General features: G+C 37.0%; 1 protein-coding gene across 13 annotated transcripts in view; it reads right to left on the bottom strand.

Moving 5' to 3' along the window:
• LOC135108490 (peroxisomal trans-2-enoyl-CoA reductase-like) overlaps window positions 1-16683 on the bottom strand; it is a 23055-nt gene extending 6372 nt beyond the window's left edge. Inside the window, exons 1-6 of one of the 13 annotated variants that reach the window (XM_064019574.1) lie at window positions 16610-16632; window positions 14901-14997; window positions 8240-8347; window positions 6809-6932; window positions 4203-4363; window positions 976-1100 (exon numbers count right to left, since the gene is read on the bottom strand). In XM_064019574.1, coding sequence (XP_063875644.1) covers window positions 976-1100; window positions 4203-4363; window positions 6809-6932; window positions 8240-8342 — 513 coding nt within the window. In that variant the 5' untranslated portion in view covers window positions 8343-8347; window positions 14901-14997; window positions 16610-16632. Of the gene's footprint in view, window positions 1-975; window positions 1101-4202; window positions 4364-6808; window positions 6933-8239; window positions 8348-9026; window positions 12081-14900; window positions 15077-16448; window positions 16504-16609 lie in introns of those variants that run through there. The other 12 variants (XM_064019571.1, XM_064019567.1, XM_064019569.1 and 9 more) reach the window with 12 other exon arrangements.

Raw genomic sequence — 16683 nt, 5'->3', positions numbered from 1 at the left:
GTTGCTAAAGATGAAAATTCACTATATCTTCCCCTCTCTCCTCCCTCACATCCATCTGTGCCAGCAACTATAAACAACAAAGGTAAATTACAGTACTATTTAATTTAATTTAATGTTATCTGTCTATTTAAGGATACATATTTTAATTTCATTCTATATTCATCACAAAAAATATAAAAAAATACTATATTTCTGAGGCTGAAACAGATTAAAAAAATACTATATTTCTGAGGCTGAAATGGATTAATTGTAATTACATTTAATTTCAATGGAAAAATTTTTTGGTTCACAAACAATTTGGTTTGTAAAACCAAGGCCTCGAATGGATTAAGTTTGTAAACCAAGGTTCTACTGTATTATGATAAATCTTTAGCAGCATTAGAAACAGACATTCCAAAAAGTTATTTTTGGCACTGACCAGATCTCATTTGGACTAAGCTGTGCAGTTCTGGTCACCATATTACATAATGAATATGCAGTATATGCAAGAATCACTGCTGAAGAGAATGACTAAAAATACAAGGGAGATGAAAGATTTTAAATTCACATTTGTTAAGGAGGTTCAGATTAAGTGGATCTGATGTAAGTATTTAAGTGATATAGGAGGTAAAACAAGGGTGATATAAAATCAAATGCTTAGGGTTAGTAATCAAGATAGAACTAGAAGTAACAGGTTCAAGTTCAATAAAATTAGAATAAAAAAAAAGAATACATGACACTGGTTCTAAAAACAGTGCTACGTGACTAGAATAAACTTTATCAGCTTATTAGCACCAAATCAATAGGGAGCTTTAAAAGATTTGTTGTATTTACTGAGAGAGGATAGATTGATATGGGTAGGTAGGTTTCATATGGGGATTGTTATATGTATGCCTACTGGCCTACTGGCCTACAGGCCTAATGCCTCCTTACAGCTTTCCTTATTTTCTTGTGTTCTGAACTTTCTTCCTCATATTGCATTCTTAATTATTATACCTTCGTGAGATTCTCCACTGCTGCACGGGCAGCTCCAGTATGGGCCATGAGAGGAAAACCTCGAAACATGTCAGCAATAATATTGATAATCACACCACCATGCTGTGCCATCCACTGCCGATGAACTATAGGAGAAAACTGTCCAACATTAGAATTTATTATTAACATCTAAGCTATAATTCCCTCTAACCTTAATAATTAAAATACAATATGCAACATGGTAACTACTGTCACCAGTAATCTAGTGGATTACAGGATAAAGACTTGCAAGGTAATACAGGTACATTATCTTTTATCCAGAATTAAAAAATCAGGAAGTCAGTCATGGTAACTGAAATGTGTTTTTATACCATTGATTTTATGGGTCTGTATATTTTCCTATGTTTTTGAACACTTGCAATGCTCACTGCTACCTATTCTTTAATTCACACATTCACTTGCCATTTTGTGTGGCACTGTGCTACCCACACTGCTGCCTAGCACCACACTGCAACCATTTTTGCCAGAGTTGCCAAGTCTGCAGCTGACCAACCCAAATTAATTTTTCTGGTGAGAGTTAGCAGAGAAAAACAATAGTCATGGGTTGGCGGTTTTGGGCTGTTTTTGCATACAAAGTTGCAGCATACTGGGGTGATTAGCTTCAAATTTTTTAAAATGCTTGATATATTAGCACCTGTTCATGATGATACTCAAGAAGGATTACCACACACACTGAGCTGAATGTGTGTAGGTGTGAAGGGCAGTGATTGGCTGATGTCTACATGTATCATGACTATCCACTAACAGTTCTTATTTACTGTATTTAGTAAATATGTGTTATGTTGTCATATTCTGTTGTTTAATATTCCTTTACTTTTTGTATATATGAATAAGTGGTGGTATAGGTGCTGTTGATAAGGTTATACCTCCCAATGTTCATTAGAGAATGACAACACACGTTTTCATGTTCAGGACTATGTTCGTAAAGATCAAATTACACATGAGATTTTTGATAACTTCTAAATGACAATACAGTGAGCTAATTATGATGTTTAAGTATACCATGTATACTTAAACAAATTACTAAGGGGAAAATAAGTTTAAGGCAGCTGTAAACACTGTGTGGAGGAAGATATATTCTAAATTTTAAAAAATTCTGGAATTTGGAATGTGTAAGGACCCAATAGTTCTGGATAATAGATCATGTATCTGTACAAGCTTGTGATCAACAAACTTGCCAAGCTTCAATAGTGAACAGGAGTAGCTAGTAGATGAAAGGAAGGCAGCTACCATGAGACTGAATAGCTGAGGTGAAGACTTGTCAAGTGTAGGATAACCACATGGATCAACTCATCCACAAAGCTTTGAATTCCATACTACCCTCCTACAGCTTCTATCCTACTCTCTGTAACTTCATCTCAAGTTTCCTTTCTGACCATTTTATTGCTGCTGTGGTAGATGGCCACTGTTCTCCTAAATCTACTAACAGTAGCATGAAAACAGAGGTAGAAGATAGCTAGAGATGCAACACTGCAGCAATGAGAAGGAGGCTGAAGACATTCATTCCACCGACTAAAAGAGTGGTATGAGTGGAACCCCACAGGCATGTGAAACATACTCAATAAATAGATGGATAAGGCCCTTCTACAGAGTTAGCAGATGAGGAGGTGAGAAAAACTGGCAGGGATGCCTCAGAACACTTAACTTCATAGAAGCTGTTTTCCAGTTTAGATTATAAATAAAGGATAGACCAAGGATGTTCAGTGTAGAAGAGGGAGACAGTTGGATGTCTCTGAAAAAGAAGGGATAGTTGTCTGAAAGGTTGTGTTGAGTTGGTAGATGGAGGAATTCAGTTTTTGATGCATTGAACAGTACCAAGTTTGCTCTGCCCAAATCAGAAATTTTAGAGAGAACAGAAGTCAGGCTTTCTGTGGCTTCCCTGCATGAACAGTTTACTCTCTGAAGGGTTGGACGTCTATGAAAAGACATGGAAAAGTGCAGGGTGGAATCATCAGCGTAGGAGTGGATAGGACAAGAAGTTTGGTTTAGATGATCATTGATGAATAATAAGAAGAGAGTGGGTAACAGAACAGAACCCTGAGGAACACCACTGTTAACAGATTTAGGATTAGAACAGTGACCATCTACCATAGCAGCAATAGAATGGTCAGAAAGGAATCTTGAGATGAAGTTACAGAAAGAAGGATAGAAGCCATAGCAGGGTAGTTTGGAAATCAAGGCTTTCTGCAAGACTATCAAAAGCTTTTGATATATCCAAGGCAACAGCAAAAGTTTCACCAAAATCCGTAAAAGAGGATGACCAAGACTCAGTAAGGAAAGCCAGATCATCAGTAGAGCGGCATTGACGGAACCCACACTGGCGATCGGATAGAAGGTTGTGAAGTGATAGATGTTTAAAAATCTTCCTGTTGAGGATAGATTTAAAAACTTTAGATAACTAGGAAATTAAAGCAACAAGACAGTAGTTTGAGGGATTAGAATGGTCACCCTTTTTAGGAACAGGCTGAATATAGGCAAACTTCCAGCAAGAAGGAAAGGTAGATGTTAACAGAAAGAGTTGAAAGAGTTTGACTAGGTGCAGTTTTGTAGAATAGGAGGGACCCCATCAGGTCCATAAACCTTCTGAGGGTTTAGGCCAGCGAGGGCATGGAAAACATCATTGCGAAAAATTTTAATAGAAATCATGAAGTGGTCAGAGGGTGGAGGAGAGGGAGGAACAAGCCCTGAATCATCCAAGGTAGAGTTTTCAGCAAAGGTTTGAGCGAAGAGTTCAGCTTTAGAAATAGATGTTATAGCAGTGGTGCCATCTTGTTGAAATAAAGGAGAGAAAGAAGAAGCAAAGTTATTGGAGATGTTTTGGGCTAGATGCCAGAAGTCACAAGGGGAGTTAGATCTTGAAGCATTTTGACACACTCTATTAATGAAGGAGTTTTTGGCTAGTTGGATAATGCATTTGGCTATGTAAAAAAAATAATAATAAATAAATGAAAAGGTTGATTAGAATAAATGCTGACAATGGAGCTATCATTGGCTGGCCACAAAAGTAAGGGGACAAGGTCATACACAGTGTTCTTGGAGAGAGAGAGAGAGAGAGAGAGAGAGAGAGAGAGAGAGAGAGAGAGAGAGAGAGAGAGAGAGCAAGCACAACTTCTGAATGCTACCTTTTCTCCCAAATAACACAGGGCAGCTATTTTAAAAAAAAAAAGGAACTGCAACATTGGACGCACCTTCCTGACACATGAGAAAAGTACCATTAAGGTTTGTATCAATCACAGCATTCCATCCTTTCAAGGTCATGTCACTAACTCCAGATGGGAACTGACCACCACCATTGTTCACCAGGAAATCCAGTTTGCCCATCTCATTTAGAGTGAAGGAAATCAGGTCTCTGAAATTGAGACAATAAATTAATATAATAAAACAATGTCTCTACAAATCAGTGTTAAACTTAATGCATATACATATACAATGAAAAGAGTGAAAATGACAAAAATAAGCAAATCATTAAGGAAACCCAGACAGGCAAAGTTGGCCACTACTTGTGAAAATCACAAATACAAATCTGTGTGTGTGTATATATATATATATATATATATATATATATATATATATATATATATATATATATATATATATATATATATATATATATATATATATATATATATATATATATATATATATATATTATATGAAACTGTATTTATTGCAATAATATGCAAGACTAAATAAAATGGAAACATTAACATAAGGGAAAGTGGAGAGACATAATTGCAACATGTAATGTACAACATTTAATGGACTGGAAAATACGGAAGAACTTTTTAGGCATGGAAATAATATACCATTTTTGTGCATAAGAGCTGACTTCAATACTGCAGCAGTTTTTCAGAACCAAATTTTTTACACATGGCTGACATGGCTATAAGTGTGAATGATGTGTGTGTAACTGTGTGGTGCTTTGCCTGGACCATCTTGTGTGTGACTGCCAGCCTGGTATATAGATATATAGATACACAGTTTTGTTTTGAAACACGTTTTTCACCAATTATCCCCAAAATCATCCCACTTCCCTTCCACCCTCCTATTTAAATTGCAAGTGCCTTAACCTGGCTAGCGAGAGTCTGTGCTCAAGAGTTAATCCACAAATGGACTGTGATATGTCAATAAAAACAGGCCAAGGAGAGTTTATGATAAGTAGAATAGTTAAAAAGGAGAAGGGGAGACAAACAAACAATAAAAGAAACCCCTGAAGGGAAAGACAGTCAATCAAAATGGTGCCACGTGATATTGACCACAAGAAGAAGAGAAAGGGATGTGACACTGTGGCTTCCCACTGATCTACACTCTCCTTGTGCTTCTTGTAGTCAAAGACTGCACTGCTATTCCCTGTCTTAACACCACATGGAAGCCTCCTGGTGTGTCACCAACCCCCTGCAGGGCACAGTGGGTGATAACGGAGAAAGTGGGGCAGTGAATAGCTGTGGCACATCAGACAGATGAGGACAAGGCACTGGTCATGTTGATGACAAACCTTACAATCACCAATTAAAACTCCCACAGACATGAGCAGTCCATTTCTTCACCAACGCACTCACAATTTTTTCATTGCCAATAGTTGTGCAGCAAATTTTTCAATTTCTTTCACCATTCTAGTGGAACTTTAACACTCATACTATGTAACTGTGACCTGTATCTAGGCATCACACATCACCTCAGCAGAACACTTTGCTTAAAACAAGCACAGCCATTTTGTTAGCCAAAGCAAACAGTGGTCACAAAAGATAGCTTTCCTTTGTATCAATATATCAAACACTGAATATGTTACTCTGTTTTCAAAAACATGAGGAACTAACCTAAGTTGCCATGTAGTTATTTTCTCCTGGCAGATTTTTTCAGACTGAGAAGGGGCAAGTAAGTATGTTTTGGTAGTATCCTGTTACATATTTTTTGGTGTTGCATATTTTGTTGGCTAATTCAATTATTTATTGTTTTTGTGTTCACAAATATTTGCCACAGACCTTTGAAGGTGGTACAATAGTATAACTTTTTTTTCTTAAGAAAAAATTGCAAGAAAAAAAAAATTACACATTACTGGTGTGATCCTTAGAAAAAGGATGAGAATACACATCCACTCCATTGGCACAAAAATTTCCTGATATTATATGAGGAATGTTTCAGGCAGTTAACTGGTTGCTTAAATTCCAGTTATTTTTAAAAGTGATGCCCATGTTGTTTGAGGATATCTACTTACTTTTTTTCTTTTCTTAGGTGACTGCATCTTTTTTTGCCAAAAACTGACATTTTTTTTAAGGTCCACACATCATAAAAAATATAAAAAAAGTCAACACCACTGGTGAAACTCTTAGTAAAAATATATAAAATCAGTGGGTACTGAAATCACCTCTGAATCTATACAAGGAAGATTCTGGAGCAGTAAATTGTCCATAAACAAGGAAGTCCTTCCTCCACAGAAACAGATAAACATTGATACTTCATCCCATTATTTCCATGATACCAAATTATCTTAGGGTGTGCTACTTTGTCCCCTCAGTCACTCCATTTTCATTCCTTTGACAAATCCATAACAAATCTATTACACTTCTGTTATTTTTAATACACATTTCTCAAGCAAATAATTTCAAATGGTTGGATTTTTGAGCTTTCCTTATCACAGCACACTCAAACCTCTCTAAGATAGTGTGATTGTTGAATCATCATATCCTTTTTACCTCAACAATTACAGTCCTCCATTTTATCTGAATAGACTGAAACAGAACTCCACTGTAAACACCACTTACAATTATATGAGAAAAAAAATAAAATAACTTACTTTACTTGGGTTTCACTCCTAATATTGCACACCTTGGCTTTTAATTTATTACTGTTTGGACGCATTTCCTGCACTGCATTCTTCAGTCTTTCCTCCTTTCTGGAAGCTATTATAACTCTGCAGCCTGCAAAACGGAAATAATAAATAAGTCCTGATGTAGGTAAGGCACTTCCAAATCATCTTTGTTAAACCAACACTCCCTTATATGGCAGAAATTACACAAAGGTAGTAGGACTGTATGATCTTGGCATTCAGTGACAAAGTAAAAAAAAAAAAAATACCTGAACAATGATGATACAGCTAAAATATATGATCAGAAGCACTATGACTACTTCATCTTATCAACTCCTCTCCTCTGACTGTCTTCAGCCTCTCTCTCATTACCACAATGTTGCATCTCTTGCCATCTTCTACTGCTATTTTCCCACTAATTGCTCTTCTGATCTTTCTAACTGCATGTCTCCCTTCCTCCTGCAGCCTCACTGCACAAGACTTTCTTCTTTCTCTCACCCCTATTCTGTCCTCCTCTTTAATGCAAGAGTTAACCAGTATTCTCAATCATCCATCCCTTTTTCCAGTACAGTCTGGAACTCCCAGCCTGCTTCTGTATTTCCACCTTTCTGTGACTTGAAGTATTTCAAGAGGGAGATTTCAAGCCACTTATCCTCCATTATTTGATTATCCCATTTGATCTCACTTTGGTCACTGGCATTCAAGAGGGCCTTTTTTTTTTTTTTTATTACCCTTAGCCAGTGGACCTATTACATATGAAAAAACAAATAAATAAAGAAGAAGGAAAAGGGTCAGGCTGTACATGTTCAGCATCAACAACCAATATTTTCTTGAGTCAACATACTAGTGGTGCACACTGTGATCATCAGGACTTGCAATGCACTCTTTTTTCTGACCATAATTATGTGCTCACTTTAGTCACTGGCAATGTCACAAAGGATTTCAAACTCAAGCTAACAACAGAGAACAAACTTGGGATTCAGTAAAGACCCCCAAAATGATGCTGCAGACCTGTAGCAATGAAACAAAGCATAATTCACAAACCAACATAAGGCACTGAGAGGTACATACATAGATAAAGATGAATAGATGAATATTTCAATAAACTGGAGCACCAAATCATGATAAAAACATAGAAACTGAAAAAAAATTCCTTACAATTTTAGGTACGTACCTCAAAGATCCATCCCCTTTCAACCCTGAAAATGAGTGGATTGAACATAGATCAAGACCCAATGATAAGCATCAAGCAATACCAACTATATACAAAGCTGACATTATGACCAATAAACAGTCAAGATGTACCAGTACTTACTGCATTACAGGGCATTGTGGTCCATTCCACCCCATCCACCCCAAATAAGCTCTTTTACACTGGTATTATATCAAGGAAAAATAATTATATTATCAGATACTTACCCAAGGACAGGAGTTCTTCAGTGATCGCTCTGCCAATGCCTGTGGCACCCCCAGTCACTAGGGCCACCTTTCCCTTAAATAATCCAGGCCGGAATACAGACATATCTGCTGAGGAAACAAAGAAAGCCAACTTACTGTACAGGTAAGCAAATGCATATACTCTAGCACAGGGAGTTCCCAACCTGGGGTTACATGTACCCCCAGTGGTACATTTGCACTTTTCAGGGGGTACATTGGGTCTAAGAGGATAACTACTGCTGTGCAACACATGGTGGTGTAATCTGCAGTCAGATTGCACAATGTCATGTTTTTTTTTCCAATTTCTTCATTTTAGTAAGCAAAACTTTCATCTAAATTATATCAAGAGTAGGGTGAATGCCATTTGGCTTTCACTATTATGGGACTAACCATGGCCACAATCTGTACTGGGCCTGAAAGGATCAGGTACAGGATGTAATGATCATTATGGATAATTATTAAAAAGATATTTATGTGATGGATCAAGATACTTTGCAAATTACTTAAGTTTAGTTTACTAATGTTGTCACCTTTAAGGTTCCTATTCAGTTTACCCATAGGTACAAATTTCATAATAAAATAATATCAAAATATTACAGTTCCATCTTTTTTATTATTGATTAATTTATAGGTACACGGGAACCTATAAAAATGTCCAAGGGGTACAGAGGAACAAAAAGGTTGGGAACCACTGCTCTAGAATGATGTCTAAATTTCACTATTTATCAGCCATCAGGTGTGCCACTCACTCATTAACAGTTAATCCCACCTGAGTCAGCACTCAACATCCATTAACCACATTGTGCAGAGTTCAATACAGCTTGTGCTGCGGTCCAAGTCCATACACCTCGCTCATTAAGCTGTTAACACACCATACTGTGTGTGTGATTGCCACAGTGTGAAAAATTCAATTAATATTTTCCTGATCATCAAAAGCTGAAAACATTTAAAGGAAGCAGCAACAGCAGCAGTATATTGTACTTCATCATTTCATATTCTGAAAGGTCAGTTTTTTTTTGTTTTTTCCCCAACACTAAACAGTAAACTACCAGCAGCAGCTGATTTGCATGTGATTTGAAAGTAATGGTGCCTGAAATTTATTTATGAAAGAGGGAACTTGGCCAGTGGCAATAAGAATGGCTGGAAAAAAGGCCCAGTGAAGGTGCCACTTCAAAGAGAAGTCAAAAAGGCTATCCAAAATTAAGAGAAGTCTTGAAGCCTCCTTTGTGAAAGAGCTCAAGTCACAGATAGAAAGAAATATAGAAACTGACAAAGAGATTTAGAGCTAATCATTAAATGGGATAAAGATTGAAAATATTGGTTAACTCTTGCATTAGAAAGATGGTCAGAATAGGGTTGAGAGACAGTAGAATGCCTTGTGCAGCATAACCCCAGGAGAGGCATGTAGCTAGCAAAATCAATAGTTAGTGTGAAAGTAGTGATAGAAGATAGTAAATGATGCATCCATGCAGCAAAGACAGAGGCTGAAGACAATCAGAGGAAAGAGATGATAAGATGAAGTTCTTTTGATTAAACCCTCTTCAAAGGATTAGCACGAATATGTGAAGCATACTCCTTGGTGAGAAAACTGACTCAGAATGCCTAACTTTACACTGTCTTAGCAAAAAGTTTATATCATTGGTAAAGGGCAGACCAAAGATGTTCAGTGTAGAATAGAATAGCTGAGTGTCACTGAAGAAGAAGAGATTGTTAACTGGAAGGTTATGTTCAGTTATCTTTTCTTCATGCAAGTAAATTTCTTTCTCAATCATATCCTGAATAATTCTTTCTGGTTAATGATAGTCCTTCCTTTTTTCTTGGTCTCCTATTGCTTTCCTACATTTCCCATTCATTTTCTTTTTTGGCTACATCCTCCTTTAAGCCCTCCATTAGTCAAGTGGACTCAATGTCACATTTTGTATTATATTCCTTATACATATTCTATTTTTATTATTTTCTTCATTGTCACCTAATTTCTTGAAAATTCTTTTTCTTTGTTGCATTCCTCCTCTACCTCATGTACAATGTAACTATAGTGAGGCCTCATCCTTCTTGTAATCTTCCATTTCTTTATCTTTGCCTATAGTCAGCTTTGTATAAGATTAGTCTGTTAAATTAAGTACTTTGCTTTATCTATAAATACATACATATATGTATATCCGTAAAATTGTATAATCTACAACACTTACTATGTCTAACTTCCCATGTGCTTCTTACTATTATTCAATAAAACAGTAAAAGGCTTCATCCATCTATTTTTTCCCTTATCTTGGAATCCCACATGTCTAGTTAGTCTCCTATAATAACCAATGGATGGTCTTGTCTTCCTTCAATAATCCTTTCTTATTTCCTTCTCATCTTCCTATCTTCTTGCACACCACATGGTACAATGACCATTACCAATTAGAAATGTTTTCTCCTTCACACTTCACACAAATGATGTTTTTGCTTGTTTGTTTCTTTATTCTATTTCCAATTCCTTTCCATTTTTTCTTATCACTTACTTCTTTCACACTTGTACAGTCATTTAATTCCTCTGACAGTTTCATCTTTTTGATATTACAGTAGATTACACATTACAAAATTTCCCATTACCTAGTTTTTCAGTCTTATTTCAGCCTTATTTTTACATGTCATGTCTCAGATGTTATGCAATTTACCATTATATAATCTGTGTTTCATTCTTTACCTTCATGGTATTTTTTACTCTGCTCTTTCTGTAGTTTTTATTGAAATTTTCCCCTCATGAGTTGTCCTTTTTAAAATATTCAACCTTTTCTTCCCTGTCCTTTCATTCCTTGCGCTGTGTTCTCAAGTTCCTTAGCCTTTATTTTTTTCTCTAGTGTTAGGTCTGGAGACACATATTCTCTTTTGTACTCCTCTTCCTTGTTTGTACTTTATTCTTTTCACTATTTCTCATTCTGTTGCATGTCCTGTAACTTACCCGGTAGCACCCTCGGTTTTCTTACTTCTTATCCTCTCTCTTCTTTTCCTCTCAGTATTATTGTTTTCCATCATTTGTGCTTATCTATCAGTAGTCAACTTGTACAAAATATATACATGCACACTGCCTGGTCTTGTTTTTGCTCTTATAAATCTCTTCCACCCAGCTCTTAATTTGCAAATCACTAAATTATTCACTTTTTTTCCCTCTTGTTTGTTTGTCCTCTACCTGAATTATTCCTATTTCTTTTTCCTGAACTTTATAATCTTATAGTACATACTAATTTTCCTCTACTTTCCTCTATTGTATTAACTTTTCATGTTTTCCTTTAAGTTGTTCTTCATTCTCTTTCACAGCTTGTTGATCTAGTCCATTTTCTTCTCTGATCCTTCTACGTGTATCTTCATTACCTATATCTACAACTCCTTTCCTCTCCTTTTTGTCCTTGAAGGTCTCTTGTGCTCCCTTTTTTATTTCCTTTTGTAGCTGCCAGATCTTCATAAACCTCATATTACATCTTAGATTTTATTTCATTCCCCTCTTGATCTCGTTCATGTTTCTTAATTACCATACTTTTTTTCCCCCCTCTGAAACTTCTATTTATCTCAATTTCCTTCTGAACCTCTTTGTTTCATTTACAAATTAGTTACTTAGTTACCTACTCTCTCCACATCCTACCCTATCTAGATGGTACTGTACACTCTCAGCAAAACTTCACCCTCTTCATCCACCTCATTCTATATTCCCACACACTGCATGAGGATATTGAGTTAACTTTGACATTTTCAGACATGTGTTAATGTTAAGTTAGTGTTGGTTTAGATTAATTCTGCGTATCAATTTCATTGCTGATCTCTTCATGGTGTAGATCATGATTTGAAAAAAATAGCATCATATTTCTGTCCTGAGACATACAATGACTGTCTAAGGCCAAGGTTAATTCCATAATCTTTGAAAGCTTACATTATAGAATATAATACTGAAATAATATTACTGTTTTCATCCAAGGGCTTGGTTAGGTTTTGATTACTTCAATTTCATAATGTCAGTGCTGTTCCTTTTTGTTTAGATCACAATTTAAGTGGAGGGAGAGAAATACCTTGGGTTTTATGAAAATAACCCTAGCCTACAAATTTTGAGACTGACTTTTTTTTTCTTATTTCTAGTTAATCTGGAAATTAAGTCTGTGTAACATACAAGCACAAAACTAATGTCATGTTGATAGCTCAGTGACCTCGCTGTAAACAAAAAAATTTGGGGGTACGAGTAGGCAGTATGGCAAAATTTGCCATTTTCTAATTCCAGTGAGCTCTGCACCTGTCATGAGTAAACACTGAAATTATTTTCTGCTGTTTAGAACTGGGATTTGTGGGTAGTGGCATATTTAGATTTCATAGTATCTACAGAGATGATCCCTCCAATCACAAGCTACCATTCATGAGGCTACCAATTAAGATTTTCCACGGTAGGTTCAGTTATACTTTTCATTTATTTTAAAGACACATCGGGCGTTCTGATAGAGGCTCACTGTCATTTGTTAATATGGCTACCCAGTGGAGGGAGGTGGTGAAAAGTGCCAGTATTCAGCAGGAAAAAAAATCACTATGTGGGATATTTAGCATCAGCAATGTTTATGATGCAATATAGACATAAAGAAGATTCCATATATTTATTAAGGAAGCCACCAAACTCTATCTACCTCCATCACCCTGAGAATCTCCACACCACAACAGTAACTCACATCAGTAGCTCACACTGGTAAGGCATAACACCATATTTGAGGTCCCTTGTTAGGTTAGGTTATGCTAGATTAGGTCAGCACCCTAACGGTGAGGAGGTCCAGGCAGGGCGCAGCCCCCCTGGCTAGGTAAGGTAAGGAAATTTGAAGGAATTCTTTTACACTTGCACCAGTCTCAACTCTTCTCATCAGATAGAGCTTCTCATTCTGAGTAATTTGAACCATATCACTGCAAATTATAATGCTAACAGCAATTTTTAAAGATTTGTCTGTTTTTACAGAAGCAGGATAACTCGCCACTGTGATAGTGCTGAGAAGTGACACACCCATGCATGTGATGGACAGGCGGGCAATGAGGTGTGTCTTTGTCTGTGCGTGTATGTCACATCAGTTGCACAAGCACGAAATTAGTCACGGTGATTGGTTCTTTTGTTTGAGGATACTGCCACTGGCTAATTAAAAAATGCAGAATTAATTTAGCTAATTTTATTTCATCCTCAGGAGAGAAAAGCAGCTCAATTTTAAATATTTGAATTAATTTGAGAAAGATGTCACTCTACGGTGGTTGTCGCCTAGATTACTTTCAGTATATTGCTAGGTTTTATGAAGATTCTGACAAATGTGTAGAGTTCCTTCTTGGACATGGTCTTCTTTCTAGTGTTGCAGAGTGACCTAAGTGTCACAAACAGTGTAAATACCGGGAAGACAGGCAGAAAATCTGGAGATGCACGGGAAGTTGTAAAATTCCGAAGGAAAAAAAAGCACCAGTATTGTGATTTTAGCACGAGTGACAGTAAGGGACCATTCCTTCAGAAAGTATGCATGTCGGCATGAAAAGTGGTTCTTTTTGTTAACCATTGCTTGAGTCACCACTGGGACCACAACACATTGATAAAGTGTTTGAACATTTCATCGTGGATATCTGTTGACTGGCACTCATTCTGCAGCAAGATCATGGACTTCTGGTTCACAAATCCAGAAAGTATCAGTAGTCCTGGTGTGCTTGTAGAAAGACAAGACACTCATCATGTGACGAAAGTAGGGGAAAGGACATGCACTGTCCCAGATTTGGCTGTTTGGGGGGATAGAGCGCCTCACCAAGAAGTTCGTTGTGCCGCTGGTGGGCCCAGTGGATGAGACTGGGAGGTGAGATAAAGACACACTTTTCCCACTCATTGAAAGGAAATATCTACCATGGGTCTGTGATTGTGAGTGATCAGTGGGAAGCACATAAGAAACTTGAAGAACTCACATATACTAATTTACACAGTTAATCACTCTGAGAACTTTGTAGACTCAGTGGACAATGAAGTTCACACACAAAACAATGAAGGTCTCTGGAGGAACGTAAAAAAGTGGATAAAGTGCCCAAGTATACAGAGCTGCTTTCTTTACCAATACCTGGCTCAGTATTTATTCATCAAGGCTCCTGAAGAGGAAACCCCTAATATTTCAAATTGGTAAATTTTTACACTTGCATCAGTCTCACAAATCCAGACGAAACAATTTTTCTGGTAGTTTTTGGTCTGTTTTTAATTAATCTGTATGTTGTTATCCCTGCAAATCAATACTTTTTAATTTTTTAACCCCAGCCCCCAATACCCATCCCCTCCAGAAAGTACTGTTTTGCAATAAAAACAAAAAGTAGATCAATACAAAACAAACCAAAATCTACCAGAAGAAAATAGTTTCATCCTCACAAATAAGTACCACAGCAGTAACACTCACTATGTTCCTCCAGAGAGGACTCACAACTGTAAGTTTCAGTGTTCCTTCAAAGAGGACTCGCCGCCACTTGCCCATCCAATGAGAATAAGAGCAGCACCTAACCAAACTAATTTAACCTAAATTAATTTAACCTAACTAAATTAATCTAACATAACCTAACTAAATCAAACCCAACCAAAGTAACCTAACCCAACTTAACTGGCAAGGCCAAGAAATGCATACAAAGTCGCTACCTTATTTGTCATCCAGTCCTTCCTTGTCACTGGAGACGATGACAAGAGGGACAGGCTGTCAACATTGGCTGGCCTGGGGGGGGCAGAGTAGTGCTGCCTGCATGAAGAATTAGTGTAGGAGTTTCCTCGAATAACCTCTTCTCCTGAGGTTAATACTTACATATCAGATACAATTAAGGTTGTAGAATATCATGCAATACATACCAATTTCCAGAAACTTGTTAAAAAAAAAAAAAAGTAAAAAGGTTGGTTAATGAATTGACACATCCCATGCTACAGCCTCCCCTTGTGAGTGCTTGAAAGCCACTGCTGGCTGCCTGGCCAGCTGCCAGAGCTGTGCAGGGCAGGGCAGAATTAGCCATTACAGGAATCAAAATATTTAGTAATTTGAAGTTCTTGCTTAATTATGAAAAAAAAAAGTAAAACAAAAGCAAGGGTTAGGTTAGACTGATGTTAAGTTAGGTTAGCAAGAACTTCAAATAATTAAATATTCTGATTCCTATAACAGCTTACTCCACCCTGCCACACAGCTGTGGCAGCTGGCCAACAGCAGTGTTGGGAAGGAATTGATAACACAAGTATTCACGGAACCAGTTCCTTGGGCAGGCAGAAACGTTGGAACTGGTTCCACAGGGAATTGGCAGAGCGCAGCTGGTATATACCCAAGTCTTGGAACCACCAGCGCTGTTTGGCAGTTACCACGGTGTAGTGGTTCCGGAACTGGTTCCATCTAGAATACTGGCAGGGATGATTACTGAGTGCTGATTCCTGGTCCCAAGGTCCCAAGAGACCAAGGCTCTGGGATGGATACTGAATGTACCCATCCCACCATTTAGTTGATGTTTACTCTTATCTCGCACAGGATTTGTTCAATAATAAACATGCTTTGGTTTATATCAACTCGCATATTCAGTGGGATGTCTAGTGCGAAGGTGTTTCATGTTTGATATAATTCCAGTGCATTTTAGCTTGTCTTTACAGACTTAAACATATGATACCTATATACTGCATATATATATATATATATATATATATATATATATATATATATATATATATATATATATATATATATATATATATATATATATATATATATATATATATATATATATATATATATATATTGCATGATATTCTACAACCTTAATTCTATCTGATATGTATCAACCTCGGGAGAATAGGCTAAGGTTATCCATATCCCTGAGGGTAATTTCCTTAGATTTTTTAACGTCCATATATCACGTATTTTCCTCCCTTCCCTAAAAACTCCCGATTCTCCACAGGCCCCCAAGCTTGTTTGAGGGATTATAGGGGAATAGGAGGAGGGCTTCTTATCAAGAAATACCATTTTTTTTAAATCACGACCTACACAATGAAGGGATTAATAGTGAAATTAACTTAATCTAAAGTTAACCTAATTACCCTCCCCTCTGATAGAAAACGTTTATGTTATTTCTCTGTTATCCAAAATAATTAAAGATACGTGAAGACCAAGCAAAATGACGCTATAAGTAATGAAAAAGTGAAGAGGCTGACACTCCTCACAAAGAGAATTCTTGTTGGGGATGGCCGGCCTCTCCTCCATTTCCTCTCAGCTCCCATGTCTGCCATCTTCACTCGTGTTTCCAAAGAATACAGAGTCTTGCACTCCGTCCTTCGTCCTCTATTTTTTTTTTTTTTTTTTTTCCTTCCACAGTGGTTATTACCAATAAAGCTCCTGCAACCCACCGTCTCTCACCTCTTGTTAGGGCTACGAAGATCTTGATCTTGATGGTACAGG

Source organism: Scylla paramamosain, chromosome 17 (genome assembly GCF_035594125.1).
Source record: "Scylla paramamosain isolate STU-SP2022 chromosome 17, ASM3559412v1, whole genome shotgun sequence".
In the NCBI taxonomy this organism is placed as follows: domain Eukaryota; kingdom Metazoa; phylum Arthropoda; class Malacostraca; order Decapoda; family Portunidae; genus Scylla; species Scylla paramamosain.
Note: the sequence above shows the minus strand (reverse complement) of the source record. Positions and strands in the feature narration are given on the sequence as shown.